At 42.9% G+C, this 20,808-nt stretch overlaps 1 protein-coding gene across 5 annotated transcripts; it reads left to right on the top strand.

The window, feature by feature from the left end:
• Window positions 1-429: 429 nt before the first annotated feature.
• Window positions 430-20,268, top strand: Tmem237 (transmembrane protein 237). 5 transcript variants are annotated; one of them, NM_001361413.1, is made up of 14 exons: window positions 444-534; window positions 2,846-2,877; window positions 3,511-3,521; window positions 3,948-4,010; window positions 4,923-4,979; window positions 6,634-6,771; window positions 10,747-10,864; window positions 11,656-11,813; window positions 12,054-12,177; window positions 12,623-12,814; window positions 13,325-13,398; window positions 14,218-14,308; window positions 15,185-15,306; window positions 19,654-20,268. In NM_001361413.1, the coding sequence occupies exons 1-14, from the start codon at window positions 493-495 to the stop codon at window positions 19,713-19,715; spliced, it is 1,284 nt and encodes a 427-aa protein (NP_001348342.1). In that variant the 5' UTR covers window positions 444-492; the 3' UTR covers window positions 19,716-20,268. The 5 variants fall into 5 exon arrangements, with proteins under 5 accessions (XP_006496159.1, NP_001348342.1, XP_006496160.1 ...); XM_006496096.4 differs by lacking the exon at window positions 3,948-4,010 and having other exon boundaries at window positions 430-534; XM_006496097.4 differs by lacking the exons at window positions 444-534; window positions 3,948-4,010 and adding an exon at window positions 723-855.
• The last annotated feature ends 540 nt before the right edge of the window (window positions 20,269-20,808 follow it).

Below are 20,808 nucleotides of genomic sequence, written 5' to 3'. Positions count from 1 at the left end.
AAGTACACATTTATCTAATAAGGAAACCTATGACACTGTTATTTCCAAATCAGCAAAGTGGACTAGTCCTGGAGCCTGTATATGAGCTCCAAAACGAGGATGTTGATACAGTCTTGGTCTCCCTAGATCCGAAGCTCCACTGCACCCATGTCTGTTCATCTTCTTTATATCCACACTTCCCTCCATTCTACCTATTTTAAACTATAACTGTTCCCACTGAAGGAACTATCAGAACTGAACATTCAGATTATACTCCTAGGCCTACAGGGAATCTAGGAAACTGGGCAGGCCAGTGAAAGAGATCCTCGCTGTTTCAGTCATACAGATCTCCCTCCAGGCAGCACCCTGGCAGACGGGAACCAGGTGGGGGACGCCGGCCTCTCCAGGCTCCGCAAAGCCGCCTCCTCCCACAAGTCCCCGGAGGCCGGGCGTCGCGGGAAGCCGGCCTCGGGCTCCGGCGGTTGCGCCTAGGGAGGCCCGCGGGAAAGCATCATGAGGGACGACTCAGGGCCTCCGCTGGAGGAGGACCAAGCGGTGAGCGACGAGGGGCGCCTGGCCCGGAGTGTGGCGAAGTGGAGGTGTCCTAACCAGCAGTGACCACCGCCGAGCCGGGAATCTGGGGACAGCACTGCCCGAGGGGTGCGGCGGGGGCGGACCGGGGCTGTACATCAGGGCGGGCCCCGCAAAAGGCGATCAGGTCCACCCAACATCCGGGCGCCCTAGTCAGCGTTGCCATGGCGACGCCTCCGGGCGGCTCTCGGTCAGAGAGGAGGATGTTCCGGTGGGGAGTTTGAATACGAGTCTGGTCCCGCCGTGCCCACCCCCACGCAAACCACGATGACCTCCCGGGAAACTGTGGGTGAACCCCCTCCGCTCCTGGGGACGCCGGCCGACGCTGAGGTTTTCCTAGTTCGAAGGGGTCAGATTGGGTTCGGCTCCGGTAGCCCCAATACCTCCCGTGGGACGGGTGGGGACGCTCCGGGCCCAGCAGCCATGAGGCGCAGCCCGATGACGCTCTGCGCCTGCGCGCCTGGGCAGGAGGGGCGGGGCGGGCCGGACCGGGGCGGGGCGGGCGGCTGTGGTGCCCTGAGCTCTGCTGCGGTCCCTGGAGACGTGATGGGGAAGAAGCAGGTGGTTAGCGAGCCTCAGGTACTTTTGAGCTGTTGGGAATTTAGTCTCCGCCTGTTCAGCGGTTCTTCTTTTGAGGGGCTTAGAGGTGCGGTTTCTAGATGGGTGAGATGGTTCATTTTTGCGGGACTTTTGAAATACCAAGAGGACTGGGTCCCACTTTCATAGCATCTTGAGAATAGTAGTGCTTTTGTAGGACCACCATTCTATTCCAGTTGTCATTTTGACTGCTGGATTCCATTAGGACATCGTCAGTGTCCTAATTTTGTAGCATTCTCACGAATTTGTTTGAGTGAATACAACCATGGATTGCGAAATGGGACAAGCAAGAATATCTAAAATGTGAGCCTTTGGAATCAGTGCCTTCCATAAGCAGCATGAAATACCCGAGCTAATAAATCGACGTCTAGGCACTGCTCTTAGAGATCAATTCTTTTAAAGGTGTATTTGTAGCCGGACAGTGGTGGCGCACGCCTTTAATCCCAGCACTTGGAAGGCAGAGGCAGGTGGATTTCTGAGTTCAAGGCCAGCCTGGTCTATAGAGTGAGTTCCAGGACAGCCAGGGCTATACAGAGAAACCCCGTCTCAAAAAAACCAAAAAAAAAAAATGTATTTGTTTTGAGTGTTTTGCCAATATATGAACCACTTGTGTGCCTGTTGCTCACAGAAACCTGAAGAGGCTGTCCATTTCCCTGGAACTGGAATTACTGGTGCTTTGTGGGTGCTGGGAACTAAACCCAGGTCTGCTGCATGAGCAGTAACTGCTCTTAATGGCTAAGCCATCTATTTTGAAAATTTTCAGAATGCTTAACTAATGCTTCCTGAGCTTGCAAGCAGGACTTTTCTTAAGTAAGAACAGGGTAAACTACACCAGCCCCAAATACTTCCTGTTCTAAAATATGTTACCTATTTCTATTTAAAGTAACTTAAAAAAAAAGCATGTTACTCTGTGGCATAAAACCTTAGTTGGCTTCCTAGTTAATAGAACTAAATCCGTATTCCTTCTGCTAGTCTGCGAGGTCATAGTTAATCTGACGTCTGCCTTCTGTCCTGTGTCACTGGTTTCTGCCTGGCTGCTCTTTACCTGGAGCCCTTCATGCCCTGTCTTTCTTGAAAGCCTTAACATGTGCTCCTCATTCCCTGTAAATTTGGCACCTTTGTCAGGAAGGGCTCAGCTCAGATAACATCAAAGAGGCTTTCCCTAAGTAAAACATCACTCTTCATTCCTTATATATGGTTATTTATTGTATGCAAACACACATGCACATGCATGCACACACATGCATGCACAGACACACACACAAGCATGCATGCACACACATTTATATGGCATGGTCTAGTTTTATCTGAGCATGCAACATTATCTTCCAATACTTAACCACTAATGGAAGGTCTGTAAAGGGAGATGAGCTCTGTTTGATCCTGTTCTGAATGCTCACAATAGGCCAGACTGGTTGAAGTGGAAGAAGAAAAGAATTTTACATGGGGTGTAGGAATGGCAGAATAGATCTAAACCCAGCAGTCCAGTTTACATCACCGCCTCCCGGGTTTCACTGATAATCTTCCAAAGATTTGAAGAGAATTGCTGATCCATTTTATTTGATAACATCTGGACAGTGGGCTTTTAAAGGAGAAGCTTTGTGGTGCTTGAGATAAATGAAGGTGAGGTTAATCCAGCTTTTATTGACGAGATGTTTGCCTCTCCCCTCCCCTATAGCGTCCTCCACGAGCACTCCCACCTGTGCCAAGGTAAAAACAGTTTACGGTCATTTAATTATTGAACTTTAAAAATATAAAGTAAGAAGAAAAAAAAAATCAAATAGTATGGTTGAAAACCTACAATACTTCATTAAAAAAAAATCCTTCCTGGAATTTTAAAAAGTCTTCCTAAGAAGTGAGTGGTAAAAGTTAAATTCAAATCATGAGAATAATTGTTATGAATAATTACAGAAAGCTGTCACTCTAGCACGGTGGAGGAATGGGTCTGTCCTGGGTGTGCTGATTCTATTTACCAGGATTCTCCAAGGCCCTCCTGTTTGTGGAATATTCCATCAGAGCTTAAACCGATTATAACCGGTGACAAAGAAAGTTCTTAATCTGCTTAGTCCCTCTGATTAATAGACAGTAGGGAATGTGTATTTGTGCTTTCAAAATACTTTTAGCAGTGCTATTAAACAATATACTATTTACAAATAATAAGCTAGTTTATAAACTGGCTAGCAGTATGTAAAAGCTAGTTTTATTTTTAAAGTTGTAATGATGTAAGTCAATTTTTAGCTAGACAATAAAATAGATATCCAATTAATAGTTTCTTTTTTCTTTCTCTCTCTCTCTTTCCCCCCCCCCCCCTTTCTGATTACATTTGGCCGGGGTCACGTGAAGTGCTATCCAAGGTGAGTTAGTTTACTGTAGTGTAAACAGTCCTAAATGCATTTGTTGTTCTGAAGTAAGAGTGAAGATGAGTACACTGGCTCTTACGAGCCTACCTGGACTGCCTAGGTTTCAAGGTAGGGACAGTGGCACACACCTGTAGTCTCAGGCCCTTGCAGGCTGAGGGAGGAGAGCTGCTTAAGCCTAGGAGTTGACGGCCAGTGTGGGTAACAGTCAGCCCTTGCCTCAAAATGATGATGATAATAATTTTCACAATCTTCCGTGACTGCCATTTGAAAGTCATGTGTGATATACAGTAATAAGTTGCTCTCTGCAGTTGCCTTGACTTGTTAATAGCTCTGTAATAGACAGTACTTTTTCTCTTCTCCTTCAGTCAGGATAGGCAAGGTTGTGCTACACTAACAACTCCAAACGTTTTATTCACTTAGTATGTTCCTCGTTTGTTGAAAATAATTCAAGGATGGACCAGCAGGATGACTTAGTAGGTGAAGGTACTGATGCCAAGTGGAAAACCAGAGTCAGAGTCCCAGAACCCACAAGGTAGAAGGAAAGAACTGACTTGGGCAAGTTGTCCTCTGACATCTACATATAAGATGCGGTGTGCACATATCCATGCACACACACCTACACGACCTCTCTCTCTCCCTCCCTCTCCCTCTCTCTTCCTCTCTCTTCCTCTTTCTCCCTCTCCCTCTCCCCCCGCTCATGCACACTCAAATGTGAGAGCACACACACACACACACACACACACACACACACACATGCACTTACGTACGCACATACATACGTATATACATAACATAAATGTTAAGTTTTGTTTTCTGAAGAAAAAGCCCAAGTAGGTTAATTGCAAAGTCTGTGTCCCTTGGGCCTCAGTCCAGAGCAGTTGCCTTTTTAATGATGTAGTGAAATTGAGGCTGCTTTGTCACGTGCTTCTGTCATCCTAATAGGAAGTTTCTTCCCTTGACGTGCAGCTGGGACGTGTGTGACACATATCACTTCTCCAGTCCAAACACTGGCCGCACTTCACCCTGCTTATAGCTTCTTATGTCAACAAGATAGGGCCCTTCAGTGCTGCAGACAGACACATGCCACATCTATTCAGCTGCCTGGCCGAAACCAATCTAGACTGTGGTACCTCAGTGCCAGGGACTGGAGACTGTATGGGATCAGGTGGACATTTCTTGAGTCCACTTTCTAAATGACAGTTGTAAACACCACTGGGCAGCAGTGTATATTGGCACCACACTGTGGCTGTCTTTGGCCTTGTCAGCCTCTTACCTTTCTTCCCCTCATATGTAAATGTTGGTTGACTCCAGAGAAGAGAGGGAAAAGTCTTCCTTACCAGAAGTTCTGTTCCAGCTGATTCTCTGCCTTTCTTGTTGTTGCTCTTTGTTTTATAGACGATATTCCACTTAGTCATCCTAAGAAAAAGAAGTCCAGAACAAAAAGCTCGCTAGGTAAGATGTCTGCATTATGGGAGATCACAATTTTTCCTGGGACCTTAAGCATGATCAGCATTACAGATTACAGAGAGACAAGCTTCCAGGGCCACCAAAGCACCGATAAGTGGGGCGAGACCGTGGGTAACCTGAGATTAACTAGATGTGTTCGTAGAATAAAGTACTGTGCTACCTATGCTTAAATTTACAATATTGTCTCTAAATGGCACAGTGGCTTGAAGCTCTACTTGGTTTTAGACCCTTGAATACAATAATAGATTTAGAAACCTGAGATTCTTAACTCTCCCATTCTATGTTAGAGCAAGACCCTGAAGACAGAATCACATCATCCATGTCTTCAAGCTTTAATGGCAAGCAAGCCCACGAAGCCCTTCTGCCATCCCGATAATCCTGGATGGTCTGTTATAACTCAGACTCAACACATCTAGAATGCGTAGCCTTCAATAGTCAGGTCTTTTGGTTTTGTTTTTTTCCTTGTGGGCTTGAGACCTCAGAGAAACCTTCAGCTGATTTCTTAACTTCACTCTACTTCACATCTCTCCCAAGCCTAAGCGGTCTGGGTAGTGGGGATGCTTTGATTCTTGTTGCTGATGTTGTTTTGGTTTTTCTTATACAAAGGGACTCATGTTCTATAGGTACTGTATTGGCTCTTTAAAGAGCATTGTAGGTATCTCTAAGTGGCGATTACGTATTATTTAATCTTTAACTTAATATTATTTAATTTACGTAAAGATCTCATTCTAAAGGAGGGCTGCAGTCAACATAGAGTGGTGGGTGGTGTGGCAAAGGTAGAGCGTAGATTGCCAGCAGTGGGAGGGTTTGGACTGTTGGTAATACAGGGCCTGCTAACCTTCCTTCAAGGACGCTTCTCTTATCTTCTGCCTTCATGAAGCATGGGAGTGTCACCTTCTCTAAGTCCCTAACAAAATGGGACAATGTCAGTCACTAATTCAGTGAATGAAAAGAAGTTTATCTTCTGTTTGCATTTCTCAGCCATTTTTTCCCAATACTAGTATAACCCCGGCCCCCACATGCTGTGCCAATGATCTTCCACTAACCTCCATCCCCAGCCCAGAGTTGGCCTTCGGAATACCCCTTGTTTTTCAGCATAGTTTTCTTTTTCTTTTTCAAGGAATAGTAGTAGGCAAGAGAAGGTAGTCAAGAATGATTCAGATTTCCTGAATAGTGTTGAAATTTGGTTAAAAGGTTTCATTAGAGGAAAAGTTGAAACTCCTAAATGACCTGTCACCTCCAGTTAATAATTCATGATGACTTCATCCTGTGCTAACCTACAATGAAAAACGAGCTATAGAGGCTGGTACACGTCTTAGGGCCGGAGGCAAGAACATTGTCTGTGATGCCAGTTTTACTCTCTCTGCACCCTTTGAATGCTCTGAATCAGTTTCTCCTCCTATGCATTAAGAGGGTCTTCTTTTTAGCCCCCCCTTTCCTCGGCTTGCCTGTTGCCATGTTTATTTCATTTTCAGTGTAGAGCCTGAAGTGAGAGGAGAGGAGCCGTAAAGTCAGGTAGAGGCACAACGCAGAGCAGAGGGTGCTGATGTACAGAAACCATCGTACGGATCCTTGACCCAGCTCTCTAACTCAGTGGTCGCTGCTCAAGCTGACACGGTTTTCTCCTCTCCTCCGGTAGCTACCGCTTCTTCGGAAGGCCATGCTGAGCCCGTTGTTAACAGGAGGGCTGAAGGCAGTGAGCCACCAGCTGCAGAACTCAAGGAGCACCCAGAAGCTCCTGCTCCAAGGAGACAGAAGAAGATAAGACCACCTCCTGGTACGTGAGGAAAGAGGGTTTGCCTGTGACAGAGGTACATTTTGAATCTTGTTCCCATAGGTGGGTTCTTGCTTTCATCCTTAAAATACCTACCATTTCAAGTCCAGTGACTCAGACCCTTTTTCAGGTCTCTTTGGTCATGATTTTGTAGTCTGTGAGAGAAGTAAATGGGGGGGGGGGGGCGCAGGGAGAGGGGAGAGGGAGAGGGAGATAGAGATAGATATCGGGTCTAAACCAGAAAGCTCAGTTCTCAGTACACACAAGAATTTAACTAGTGAAACGGACATTTCAGGCTAATAGAGATAGGGTGAATTTTGTACTAACAAGGATCTAATAAAGCATCAGTCACCATTTATTGAGAATTTGTGACTCGGGCAGTGCTCTCAATGTAGACAAAAACTGTGTGTGTATCAAGTTGGGTACGTGTAATCGCAACACAACACTGAGTGAGGCAGGGTGTTACAGGGTGTAAGACAGCTACATAATGAATTCTAGGCCTGAGCTACAAAGCAAGATCTTGTTTCATAAAAGACCACAATACAAAAAATAAAATGTGGTGATAATGGGAACGGAAACACAAATACTGTAAGCGGAGTATAAATCACTTTGGCCTGTCCGGAGGACTAAGAATAGAAGCAGCTGGAATAACTGATACAATCGGGGGACATTAGCTTAGAAGTAGAAATGGGTAAACGCCAGAGCACTGTGATCCTGTTTAATAATCACAGTTTATCTAAATAAGCATAACGCAAGTGTAGGTTAGAAGGATCATTCAAGTGAAGTTGTCTACAAAGTATTGTTGAGTCAGCAACACAGGTTATAAGACAGTGTGCATGGAGAGGGTCTCACTTTCACAGAGACAGACTTTATTGTCCTCCCGTGGTTGCCGTAACAAGTTACTATAAACTGGGAGAGTTCAAACAATCTACTTTTATTTTTTTCATGGGTCTAAAGGATAGATGTTCAAAATCATGGTGTCCAGGAGGCCGGACTGCTTCCAGAGGCTCTGGGGAAGGGGCTGTCCTTGCCCCTTGCAGCTTCTGGCGGTGTGGCCAGTCTTCAGCATCCTTGACTATGGGCGCATATTGCCAGCCTCTGCCCTTCTCTCATTGTTTCATTTTGCCTGTTTCCCTGATCCTCTTCATCAGAGATACCAGCCATTGGACTTAGGGTCCATCCTCACCTAGCATGACCTCATCTTGAGTTGTTTATATCTGAAAAAGCTCTATTTATAAAGTTATGTTGGCAGGTTCTAGGATTCATGACTTGCATGTTTCTGGAGCGTGATTCAGTCTAGACCATAGGTTTAGGTACACACGTACACAGTGAAGACAGTGGGAAACAGTAGTGCTAACTGTGACTAGATTTTTTTTTTTAACAAGGAAGAACAAAATATGATTTTTATTTTCTTCATTTAAGAACACATAATAGTTTTATGTAATTAGAAAGGGACAGTGGACTGATTTTATTAACATAAAAAAAGGGAAGGGAGCAATAACTATGAGCTTAACAGAGCCGGGCACTGTTAACACAGATTAGCCCTGGAGAATTTAATACAAAGGGTTTTTCCTGACTAATTACTGACTGTGCTCCTGGAGGGCAGCGGGTGCTGGTTATATAGGAAAGTTACAGGAGCAGAGCAGCGGGAATTAGGAGTGAGGAGAATACATGCCAGTTTTGGGAAGATTGAAGTGGGTGCCACAGTGCATGGGGCAGTCGGAAGGAGACCCAGGTGACTCCCATAGGGCCCGACCCCTATAGGATGTAGTAATCAGCATTGAGTGTAGGTTGATGACAGCAAGGTTTTGATCATTTGGTCAGGATACGAATTTGAAAATTGAGATGATACCAATTCCTAGATTGTGAAGAATAGCAGTATAAAAATGGCCTAGCCATTTTCAGAACGTTCTGGACCCAGCTGAGTGCCCTGAATGCCTGGACTCTCACCACTTTTGATGCTGAGGTAGAAAGTCCATAAGTTCCATGTCAGTGTGGGCAAAGTACTGAGACGCTGTCTCAAAGACAGAACACAAAAGAAACAAAAAACCAAACCAAACCAAAAAAAAAAAAAAAAAAACCAAGCCTGAAAAGAATCAGACCAGAGGAAGCTTGGGCTCTGGGGAACCTGCTGTAGCCATTCTAAATGCATACAGCCCTGCCTGACGCTGTAGCCATTCTAAATGCATACAGCCCTGCCTGACGCTGTAGCCATTCTAAATGCATACAGCCCTGCCTGACGCTGTAGCCATTCTAAATGCATACAGCCCTGCCTGGCGCTGTAGCCATTCTAAATGCATACAGCCCTGCCTGGCGCTGTAGCCATTCTAAATGCATACAGCCCTGCCTGGCGCTGTAGCCATTCTAAATGCATACAGCCCTGCCTGGCGCTGTAGCCATTCTAAATGCATACAGCCCTGCCTGGCGCTGTAGCCATTCTAAATGCATACAGCCCTGCCTGGCGCTGTAGCCATTCTAAATGCATACAGCCCTGCCTGGCGCTGTAGCCATTCTAAATGCATACAGCCCTGCCTGACGCTGTAGCCATTCTAAATGCATACAGCCCTGCCTGGCGCATTTCTCTCTTCTCTTCTGAAGCAGGGTCTTGTGTAACCCACACTGGCCTTGGTGTGTAGCTGAGGACTGAACCTCTGATCCTCCTCCTTCCCAGCTGCTGCCATGAGGGTCACCACACCTTTTCCTTAGCAGTGCTGGGGACTGAACCTTGTGCATGCTAGGCCAGCACTCTACTAGCTGAGTGACGTCTGTAGCTCTAACTTTCTGGGATTGTAAAGCTCTGGTTCCTGTTTTGTTTTACCCAGAGTGACTGTTGTGCACTGTCCTGCCTGTGTTGTCTTTCTAGTCTAGGCTGCATTTTAGTAAAATAGTTTGAAGGGTTGAGGCTGTCTCGGGGAATGAGTATTTTCAGGTGGGGAGAGTAGCTAATGGTCAGGGGGCTCTGTGGACTTGTTTGACCTTAATGGCTACCCTGGGTACAGAAGGGTGAAGGTCGTAAACTGAGATTCCTGCACTCTCAGAAAGCCTGCCTGTCCGATTGGTCTGTGGCTTTGGATAGCGTGGATGACGAACAGTTCCTGTACTCACACAAACCTTTACTGACTTATAAGGGCGGCTCACTGTGCCTTGCACAAGTGCTCTGACTGGTGACGAACGCTTCTTCCCTTCTGGGACTCTGTAAGTCTGTGTGACGGATGTTGGGTCTCTGACTAGCTTCCCTGTAAGGTCTGCATCTCCTGTGCTGTCATAACTTGCTGCTGGCACACGAGGCACCACTTGACCGTTCTGATGGAGGACTGTTGAGTACTTCGCCTGTTCCACCTGGGTCTGCTCCACTTTTCCTGATTTTGCTTTTGTTCTTTCCCTGTAATAAACTAACTGCACGTGTAATAACACCTGACTGAGTCCCGTGAGTCCTGCCAACATATTGCCAAACCTGGAGGTATTCCAAACCTGGGGATTAGTGTTTGGTTTTGTTTGTTTGAGACAGGGTCTTACTCTGTGGCCCTTGCCAGCCTGGAGTTTATCTATGTAGTTCAGGCTTGTCTCAAATTTACAGAGATCTGCCTTGTCTCTGCCTTCTGAGTACTAATATTAAAAACATGCACCATTGCACCAGCCAACTTTTTCAGCTAAAAAAATTTTACATTTCTATATTTTAAATATATAATTTCAAGTTTTAATGTCAACCACTATAGAAAAAAAAATTAAGAAATCTAATCATAGTGGGCATGTTGGCCCACGCCTTTAGCAGTCAGTTCTCTGAGTTTAAGGTTAACCTGGTCTACATAGCAAGTTCCAGGGAAGCCAAGACTGCACAGTGAGACTCTGTCTCAAACAACACTGCCCTTGACAGAAAAGAATTGGTCCAATCAAAAGTCTGAAAGTTCTCTCATCTCACAGAAGTTGTGTATTGTTTTTATTTCTGCCTTGTAATCATGTGACACATCTTATTTTCAGAGTTGGAGACTTCCCTCACCGAAAGGCCATCGAGTCCATCTCTACTACGGAACGAAAACGGCATTGATGCGGAGCCTCGTGAGGAGGCAGTGATTCCAAAACCGAGAAGGAAGGCAAAGTAATGGCCCCTTCATCCTCTGAGCTAAGTCCTTGGAGCCAGTGCTGGTGTCCAATCCCAAGTAGTGCTCCTCACTGGGTCTCAGAGACCACAATGTCTGTGTGTGTCAGGATAGGCAGGGTTACAGAAATGAACCAATGCTAGGAGGGGTTTGAAAAGAATAGAACACTGAAAAGAGAAGAAGAGAAAGGAAAAGAATAGTGTATGGAAATAGCCCAAGGACTCGTCTCTAAGAAAGTGTTAGCAAGGAGAATATTTTCATATAAGTTGCAAAACCTGAGATAAAGATTAATGTTTAAACATAAGCTACTGTGATTTGTTTCTTTATGTTAATGGATTTGAAATATTTTGAAATAACTTTAACCATTGTGTTTTAATATAGGAAAATAACTATATTATATAGTTACATACATTTTATATATATATATATATGTTGTAAATAATAACATATATCATATAAAATACAACAGCATACTTAAAAATATGCTGGAAGTTACATAACAGTAATGTTTGTACCTAAAAATGACTACAAAGAATAACCAATCACATTTAGTAGAATTTTATAACTGGAAGTCAGGAGAAATCCAGCCCGGTCAGTGCCCCTTCTCTCAGTGAGGAAACTGCAGTGCACAAGCGTGTGTGCAGCTAGTAACAAATCTAGTTGAGTAAACGGCATATTTCTTTCACTCCAAGTTCAGGACTCTTTCCATTATATTCGTGGGTAATTTCTTATGTGGCTCTTTAGAAATCCAAGAATGATCTATTGTTTCAACAATTTTCTCTGATTTCAGGAAAACCCAGCCAGCTGAGCCACAGTATGCTAGCGAGCTAGGGGTGGAAGATGAAGACATACTCACAGATGAGCAGAGCACTCTAGAACATCACTCTAGGTTCACGGCACCCACCGGAGTTAGCCAGCCTGTTGGCAAAGTATTTGTGGAAAAAAGCCGTAAGTAACTCCTTGTTTTGGAATACAATTGCTCTAAATATTGTATAGGGATATCTTTAACCTGGTGATGATAGTTCTGATGACCTGAGTGAAGGAAATAATAAAGTAATGTAGAGGAAAATTGACACACAAAACTAGTCATTATGCTATTGTTTTTTTTCCCAACTGGATTTTATTTGTTTTAAAATACATTTTTAAATAAATAAGTCCCATTAGTGACTGTGTTCTCTGTGCTCCCAGGGAGGTTTCAGGCGGCGGACCGTTCCGAGTTGATAAAGACCACAGAAAACATAGATGTGTCAATGGACGTGAAGCCATCTTGGACTACCCGAGATGTGGCACTTTCTGTGCACCGAGCTTTCAGGTGGCTGCCTTTTGTTGGTGTTCGTTAAGCAGATGTTAATTGGATATCATCATTTAAAACCAAAGAAAAAAGCCTTGGTTGTTCTGTACTTTGTAAACAGTTTGACAATTTAAAATGGTATGTAGATTTAGTTTTGTAGACATTCCACTTGTGCTTCTCATAATATGTTAAATTGTATTATATTTGAGGAGATTTTAAAAATACCTTAGCCTTTTATTTTAGTGGCTAATATATAATTAAACTTTTCTCCTTCTTATCTTTGAGTACTTTTCATAATTTATTTATTGACTTTACATACCAATCACAGCACCGCTTCCTCCTGTCCACCCCGTCCTGCCCATATGTCCCTCTCCTGATTACCTGCTCCCTCTCTCCTCAGAGAAGAGTAAGTTCCCACCCCACCCTGGGACCTCCATTCCCACAGTAATTAAACTCTTCTGTGCAGGATGGTCGGTCTGTTCTCTCATGGCTTCTTGGCTGGCTGTGCTGTGTGGAATACTGTTGTGATCTACGTTCTTGCAGGAGATCAGCTGTCTAATGTCTCCAACCTTCTGCAGCAGTACAAGCCCTTGGCTTATCCCTTCCAGAGCCTTCTTTACTTGCTTTTGGCTCTAAGTACAGTTTCAGCATTTGATAGGTAAGGCTGTTGTGAATGTGGGGCCTTCTAACCTTCCTTTAGGAAGAAATAGTGAGCAATATATGTCACTATGACTTTTCAAGGTAGAATGTTTGTTTTTTAAACCAGTCTTTGGATTAGCATGGCCTTATCTTCATTTCAAAGTATCCATAGAGATCTCATTTCCAAATAAAGTCACCTTCATAAGGACTAAGGTTAGACCATCACCACTTATTTTGGGAAACACATAGGTCAACCCATTTTAAAAAATATCAGCAGGACTGGGGAGATGGCTCCATGGGTAAAGATGCCTGCTCTCATGCCTGCTGTCCTCAGTTTGCTACTACCTAGGACCCATATTGTGGTAGGAGACAACCAACTCCTACCTCCACATGTGCACCAAAGCTCATAACTCAAGGTGTGTGTGTGTGTGTGTGTGTGTGGCGGTAGGTAGACTAGAGAAGGGAACACCACCGAGGGAAGTACATTGTGTTACAGCTGCACAGTGACAAAGCTTTCATCTCATTCTAGGACTGACTTTGCTAAAATATCAGTAGCAATCCGGAACTTTTTGGCCCTGGAACCAACAGCTTTAGCTTCTTTTCGTGAGTAATAGTTACTGTGATAACTATGTTATAATTGAGGAGCAATTCTGTCACTTTGAATCAAGAAAAATATTGTATAGAAGGTTTATATTATTTCTTCATATAAACCATTAGATCAATGAATTTGTAATTTAAAATGTGGTAGGAGTAATTTTTTTAGAACTATTCTTTTGTTTTTGTTTTTGAGGTAGGATCTGTTACATAGCTCAGGCTGGCCTTGAACTTTGTGTGTGGTTGAGAATAGCCTTGAACTTCTCATTCTGTTTGCTCTCCTTTAAATGCTGGGATTTGTAACCACCCAGTGCCGTGCCTGGCTTGCAAGTGTTTCTTATTTGAAGATCATCCAAATGACTTTCAGAAGTTGAATGTATATGTGAGATGCTGGGTTTAATGTTCTGCACCAAAAGTAATAAGTAATGTTAAATGTGTGGCCTTCATTACTTATTCAGCTTCTGTGTTTTCCACTTGGTAGACACAGCTGGCATGGCCTTTTAGTAATGAATACCATTTTATATATTTCTGGCATTCTACAGTACATTTTTTGTAGGTTACAAGATTCTATTAAAGCGAGTTTGAGGACCTTGAACAAGTAATTTAAATTCTTAAAATCCTTTTAGGCTCTTTCTTGCCAGTTCCAATGATAAAATTGTACTCACCTATTACACTCTGCACCGTATTATCTACATAATAAAAGCTGCCTAGTGGCATTAAATGTATTTCTTTTGTATAATCATTCACCAAAGTGTGGCTTATTTTGGTCTTAAAATTCAATATAAACAGCAGTCAAATTTATTAGTAATTTCACTTCTTCCCCCTCAGTGTATTTTACTGCTCTAATACTATCTCTGAGTCAGCAAATGACAAGTGACAGAATCCACCTTTACGAACCTTCTGTCAATGGAAGCCTCTGGTAAGAATCTACAGTAATATGCTAACAGCAGCAGTGGGGGAGGAGGAGGGCAATGATACCATTCCACATTTTCATCTGTAGATCATAACAAGGCTATGTTTCTGTTTATAATAAACCATGAGAAGAAAACACCTGTTCTGTTGGTTAATGGATAATGACCTTTTTATATTTTTACTTTTGTTTTTCTTGACATGTAGTTTCAAGTAGCCAAACCTCCTTATGTAGGTGAGGCTGGCTTTGAACTCCTGATCATACTGCCTGTCCCACCTAAGTGCTGTGATTACAGGCATGAGCACTGTACCCAGCTTATACCTGGATTGTTAAACTATCATCTTTTTAAAAATATGCAGCGGATTGGAGGTGCTCTATGCCTTTACCCCATGCAGAGAGCCTAATACCACAGAATGATGGTAGAGAGGGTGGCTGGAATACAGCCCAAGAACTGCTAGGAAGACAGTGTGGGAGAAGCAGCATTCACAGATGAGTAGCCAGCTGATGGGTTGACCAGATGGCTGAAAGTCCAGTTTGACTGAATGACAGTCTCCTTTGAAAGAGTGAATAGGTGTGGGCTAAGAGAGAAAGGAGATTGTCAGTTGAATAGTGCCATGATATTGTAAGGGAAATTGTTGGGACTCTTGAGGGGAACATTTAACTTGCATTACACTGCTGTACAGAGATCTTTTTAGAGCTTACGTGGGCTTTGAACTCTGCAGATGTGTGCTTGGTTTCTTCTGTTGCTTGTTTTAGGAAGATCACACTTTATCACACTTGGTATTTCTCTAGGAGAGGACTACTTTTTAAAAGTAGATAAAATAGTTGCATTTGGACTTGGGGGCAAAATTGAAGGCATTTCTAATGAGCATTTCTCATCTCCAGGGCAGCAGAAGCTGAGGAACCGATTCTCGTGCCATGGATCATAGTGAATCTGGTGGTGGCTCTCCTGGTTGGATTATCCTGGCTCTTTCTGTCTTACAGACCAGGCATGGATCTTAGTGAAGGTATTAAACTCAAAAAGATAGAAGTATTGCACAATTTCTCTTATGATCAGTCTTACAATAATACCTCAATAAATACATTTGACATAAACTACTCGAAGGACAATGAAAATAAGAAGGTCTCAGAAGAAATAGGGAGGACTTAAGAGAGTCAGAGCCTGGAAACATTTCCTGAAGGTCCTTAGGCTTCCGGAAGGCATTCCTTCTGGGAACGTTGAGGGTTTGCTAAAACTCTGCACTCACCATGCTAGGTCTTCGCTATGTGTGTGTGTGTGTATATCATATATATAAGAGTAAACAATTTAATCAGATTATGTAAAGTTAATCTTGACAGATAGACTACAAAACAAATAATTCACTTTAATAAAAAATGTTCTCAACACATTACTTGGTGATAAGGAGCTAGGGACTTTCCCTGCATCCCAACCCACTGAGGCTGTGGAGAATTGCCCCCTAATGATACTCATGCTCCTATTTTAAGCCTGAGGTATTTTTGCTGATTTCCCACTGAACAACCTCGATGTCTAACTGCTTTACTGAATATGCCCTCAAGTGCTGGGCTTAATTTGCTCCATTTACTTCATGCAATATTAAATAACTGCTATCAACTACATTTTAAGATGCAGGATGAGAGCACTTTGCATACTGGCCTTATTCATCTTATCTACATGCAAGTGGTGGAGAGACACCCAGGTATATGCTGTGTCCTCTGAATGTTCGTATTATAGCTGAAGAAAGTCAAAAGTAGGAAACATCCGTCTTCAAAATGGAGCTGACTTCACATAAGGAAGCCTTTGCTTTGGAGACTGAAGTTTTATTAACGTGGACAGCAAAATAAAAGTGTAGTCTGTGGCTAGTCAAAAGATACACTTTCAAGTCCATTCATATTTAGGACATCTTTGAAGCTCATTTTGACCAGATCTTTTACTTTCTGTACTAATAAGACACAAAGAGACCTGAAGATCTAGAGTGGCTTGCCTTCCAACAACAGAGAGGTAGCTAGGTTTAGATGAACATCAGAAAGGCAATTGAATAGAAAACACTAGCATCCAATTATTTAAAACGTCATCAGCATAGCCTCAGTCACACTCAGAGAAGCAAGAGCGAGTCTCATCTAACACTGACACGGACTCTTATTTCATTGTCTAACAGTGTTTTCTTTCTTTTTTTTTTTTAATTAGGTATTTTCCTCGTTTACATTTCCAATGCTATCCCAAAAGTCCCCCATACCCACCCCCCCAATCCCCTACCCACCCACTCCCCCTTTTTGGCCCTGGCGTTCCCCTGTACTGGGGCATATAAAGTTTGCAAGTCCAATGGGCCTTTCTTTGCAGTGATGGCTGACTAGGCCATCTTTTAATACATATGCCGCTAGAGACAAGAGCTCCGGGGTACTGGTTAGTTCATATTGTTGTTCCACCTATAGGGTTGCAGTTCCCTTTAGCTCCTTGGGTAATTTCTCTAGCTCCTCCATTGGGGGCCGTGTGACCCATCCAATATCTGACTGTGATCATCCACTTCTGTGTTTGCTAGGCCCCGGCATAGTCTCACAAGAGACAGCTATATCTGGGTCCTTTCAGCAAAATCTTGCTAGTGTATGCAATGGTGTCAGCGTTTGGAAGCTGATTATGGGATGGATCCCTGCATATGGCAATCACTAGATGGTCCATCCTTTCATCACAGCTCCAAATTTTGTCTCTGTAACTCCTTCCATGGGTGTTTTGTTCCCATTTCTAAGAAGGGGCAAAGTGTCCACACTTTGGTCTTCGTTCTTCTTGAATTTCATGCGTTTAGCAAATTGTATCTTATATCTTGGGTATCCTAAGTTTCTGGGCTAATATCCACTTATCAGTGAGTACATATTGTGCGAGTTCCTTTGTGATTGGGTATCTCACTCAGGATGATGCCCTCCAGGTCCATCCATTTGCCTAAGAATTTCATAAATTCATTTTTTTTAATAGCTGAGTAGTACTCCATTGTGTAAATGTACCACATTTTCTGTATCCATTCTTCGGTTGAGGGGCATCTGGGTTCTTTCCAGCTTCTGACTATTATAAATAAGGCTGCTATGAACATAGTGGAGCATGTGTCCTTCTTACCGGTTGGGACATCTTCTGGATATATGTCCAGGAGAGGTATTGCGGGATCCTCTGGTAGTACTATGTCTAATTTTCTGAGGAACCGCCAGACTGATTTCCAGAGTGGTTGTACAAGCTTGCAATCTCACCAACAATGGAGGAGTGTTCCTCTTTCTCCACATCCTCGTCAGCATCTGCTGTCACCTGAATTTTTGATCTTAGCCATTCTGACTGGAGTGAAGTGGAATCTCAGGGTTGTTTTGATTTGCATTTCCCTGATGATTAAGGATGTTGAACATTTTTTCAGGTGTTTCTCAGCCATTCGGTATTCCTCAGGTGAGAATTCTTTGTTCAGCTCTGAGCCCCATTTTTTAATGGGGTTATTTGATTTTCTGGAGTCCACCTTCTTGAGTTCTTTATATATATTGGATACTAGTCCCCTATCCGATTTGGGATAGGTAAAGATCCTTTCCCAATCTGTTGGTGGACTTTTTGTCTTATTGACGGTGTCTTTTGCTTTGCAGAAGCTTTGCAATTTTATGAGGTCCCATTTATTGATTCTCGATCTTCCAGCACAAGCCATTGCTGTTCTATTCAGGAATTTTTCCTGTGTACCCATATCTTCGAGGCTTTTCCTTACTTTCTCCTCTATTCTTATTTTACCTTTAATGTGCCCAGTGCCTAGTGAAGTCACTAGTCCCTAGACTAGTGACAAGGGTCCTTTTAGAACACTCCTGTTAGCAGACTAGCTAGCTCATCTGCAGATGCTCCAGGGACACTTGGTATTTTGCTGTACACTGTACTTCCGTGATAGGGCTTCCACGCTGTCACCTGTTCACTTGTGAGCACTGTGGTTACACCATCTCCATCCTCCCTCTGTCCTTCTAACTCCTCCCACATCCTGTCTTCCAAATTCATGGCCTTTTCTCCTATAATTTTTGTTCCATTTATAGATGTAAAATGTATATATGTGGGTATGTACATAAACATACAGCCTACTGAGCCCAGTTGGTGCTCTCCATAGGTACATGTGTACCGTATTATACCAAACCAGAATGCCATTTCTTTGTGTATTTTGTTCAGGATTGTACTTTTTTTCAGTGTAATTCTTGTGTTGTTCCACTCAGTATCCTGCGCTTTCTTCAGTTTGCTGTATTGTGGACTTTGGGCCTGGGTAGCTGGTCAGCTGGGAAAGTACTTGTTATGCAAACAGTGGGAGCTGAGTTTAGATCCCCAGTGCCTGTGTAAAAACCAGGCACCGTGTTGTACACGTGCAGTCTCAGCACAGGGAGGGAAGAGATGGGGACCCCGTCTCATAGCCAGCTAGCCTGGCCAAGTAGACGAGCTCCAGGTTCAGTGAGAGACCCCCCCCCCAATCTCAAAAATAATGTGGAAGGTGATAGACGGCTGACATCAATCTCTAGCATCTATGTGTATGTGCACACATTCATATGATCATGTATATTCAACATACCTACTCACACACAAAAATGTCACACATTGTGTGTTTTGCTGGTTTTTTTCTCTTGAGGTATGGTTTTTGGACATTCAAAGAATTTTTTAATCTAATGGTTTATATCAGAGGACTTTTATTGTTTGTATTCTCAAGGTTTAATTTTTTATATTTATTAGCATTTTAATAATAAATTGTATTTCTATGTGAAATAATAGTTTAATTAGAGAATGTCAACTAACAGCACTCTGTGTTGTTGCTGGGACTGACACTAATCCTGGCTGGCGTGTGCAGGGTTCTGTTTCAACTGCAATGCCCATGATACATAGTAAAAATTCCAGAAACCTGATGTCTTTTAAGGTGGGTCATTTTAAAAGTGAAGACAAAATGGGGATAACCCCTAGCTTATTGGGACTTTTGGAGATGAAATGGGATAGCTGCGTGGAGGTGCACTGGTAGGCACTGGTGTTGGTTCTGAGTCCTTCCCTCTCCCCTGTGTCTTGATCACCTGATCACCGCAGAATTAAATCTCTTAGCTCTTTTAATGATCCTAGGTGACTTAATTTTCTTGGTAAGATATGTTAATGTTGTCTTTATTTTGTGTATTTTATTTTTAAGAGGTTTATAATAAATTCAATGCTTGAAATTTTAAAATTATGAAGCATGTCCACTTGCTACTAGCTTAGCTTTTAGGTTAAAAACTCCCTGAATAATTCATACTTGTATATGAGTTCTATGCCTAAATGCTTTCCAGCAGCTGCAAAGCTATTCTGAGGAGCTGAGAATGTTCTAAGTATGCTATGTTTCTCTCTTCTCCAGAGTTAATGTTCTTTTCTGATGTGGACGAGCACCCTGAGACAGGAACCAAAGCCTCTCCATAGCCGCTCCTTCCCTGCAGTGGCGCCTGCGCTCCCCACTCGTGTTTTTAAGTGTATTTTTATAAGATACATGTATTTACAATTGAGCTTTTGTTACATAATGCTGAAATGCTACTGGAGATTATGAAAAATGTTTCAATTTTATCTGGTCCTTATACCAAACTAACATCTTTATTATTATCACCTTAGTGATACAGGAGATAATGAGCTAAAAAAAAATAAAAATAAAATAAAAAAAAGCAGGTGATCTGTTTGTTTCCTGTTCTCTCAAATTTGCTAAATTTATAATTATTATCTAAAAAGCACCAATGTAGAAAAGCCTTAACTTCAGTGTTATAAAATATACATCAAGTTAAAATGTAAATTTAGAAAATGGGGAAGATGGGAAAATGTTTTCATTTTATATTTTTGATGTCTTATTGAACATACTGAAGTATATAATTTGTGTTTTCTGAATCTGCTAGCTTTGTGTATCATGTAATAATTATGTCGTCATTTGAATTGAAAGATGCTTTATAGCTAATAAAACAGAAATACATCTCTTTGACAAGCTTTATTAACTGAAGGTTTTTCCTTTTTAAAGTCTGCGCCAGTTATTTTCCTCTCTGGTCCTATAGGAACCTCATCAGAGTCTATAGGGAGCGTTAGGAGAATGTGTCACAGCTCCTATAAGCTAGGATGTGGGTGGCGGAAGCAGGGGATCAGGAGCTCAGTGCCACCCTCAGCAAGTTTGAGTCCAGCCTGAGTGACCTGAGAGCCCATTTCAGAAACCAAAAGCAGCACAACAAACTCAGACACAGCAAAAGAAAAGCCGGACCATGAGCCTGCTCAGACTTGACTTTGGACTCATCTCTGGAGAGTCTCTGTGCTGACTTTTACAGTTGATATGATCGATTTCAAACCTGGGGTTTTAGTCTAGGAGGCAAGGGCTCTACCACTGAGCCACCTCCTTAGTCCTTCTGTTTCTGCTAGTTTGCTGAGGAAGGGGGTTGGGCTGTAGTCCAGACTGACTTTAAACTCCTTCCCGATCTTCCTTCCCCAGCCTCTTGAATGCTGAGATTGAGGGGTTCTTCTCGGGAGTCACAGGAAACGTGAG

Source organism: Mus musculus, chromosome 1 (assembly GCF_000001635.26).
Source record: "Mus musculus strain C57BL/6J chromosome 1, GRCm38.p6 C57BL/6J".
Taxonomy (NCBI): Eukaryota; Metazoa; Chordata; class Mammalia; order Rodentia; family Muridae; genus Mus; species Mus musculus.
Note: the sequence above shows the minus strand (reverse complement) of the source record. Positions and strands in the feature narration are given on the sequence as shown.

Coding starts and splice junctions, on each gene's coding strand:
- Tmem237 (NM_001361413.1), top strand. CDS start 493: ATGAGGGACGACTCAGGGCCTCCGCTGGAGGAGGACCAAGCG. Junction 4,011..4,922: donor GGATGACTTAGTAGGTGAAG/GTACTGATGCCA, acceptor TTTGTTTTATAG/ACGATATTCCACTTAGTCAT. Junction 11,814..12,053: donor AGTATTTGTGGAAAAAAGCC/GTAAGTAACTCC, acceptor CTGTGCTCCCAG/GGAGGTTTCAGGCGGCGGAC.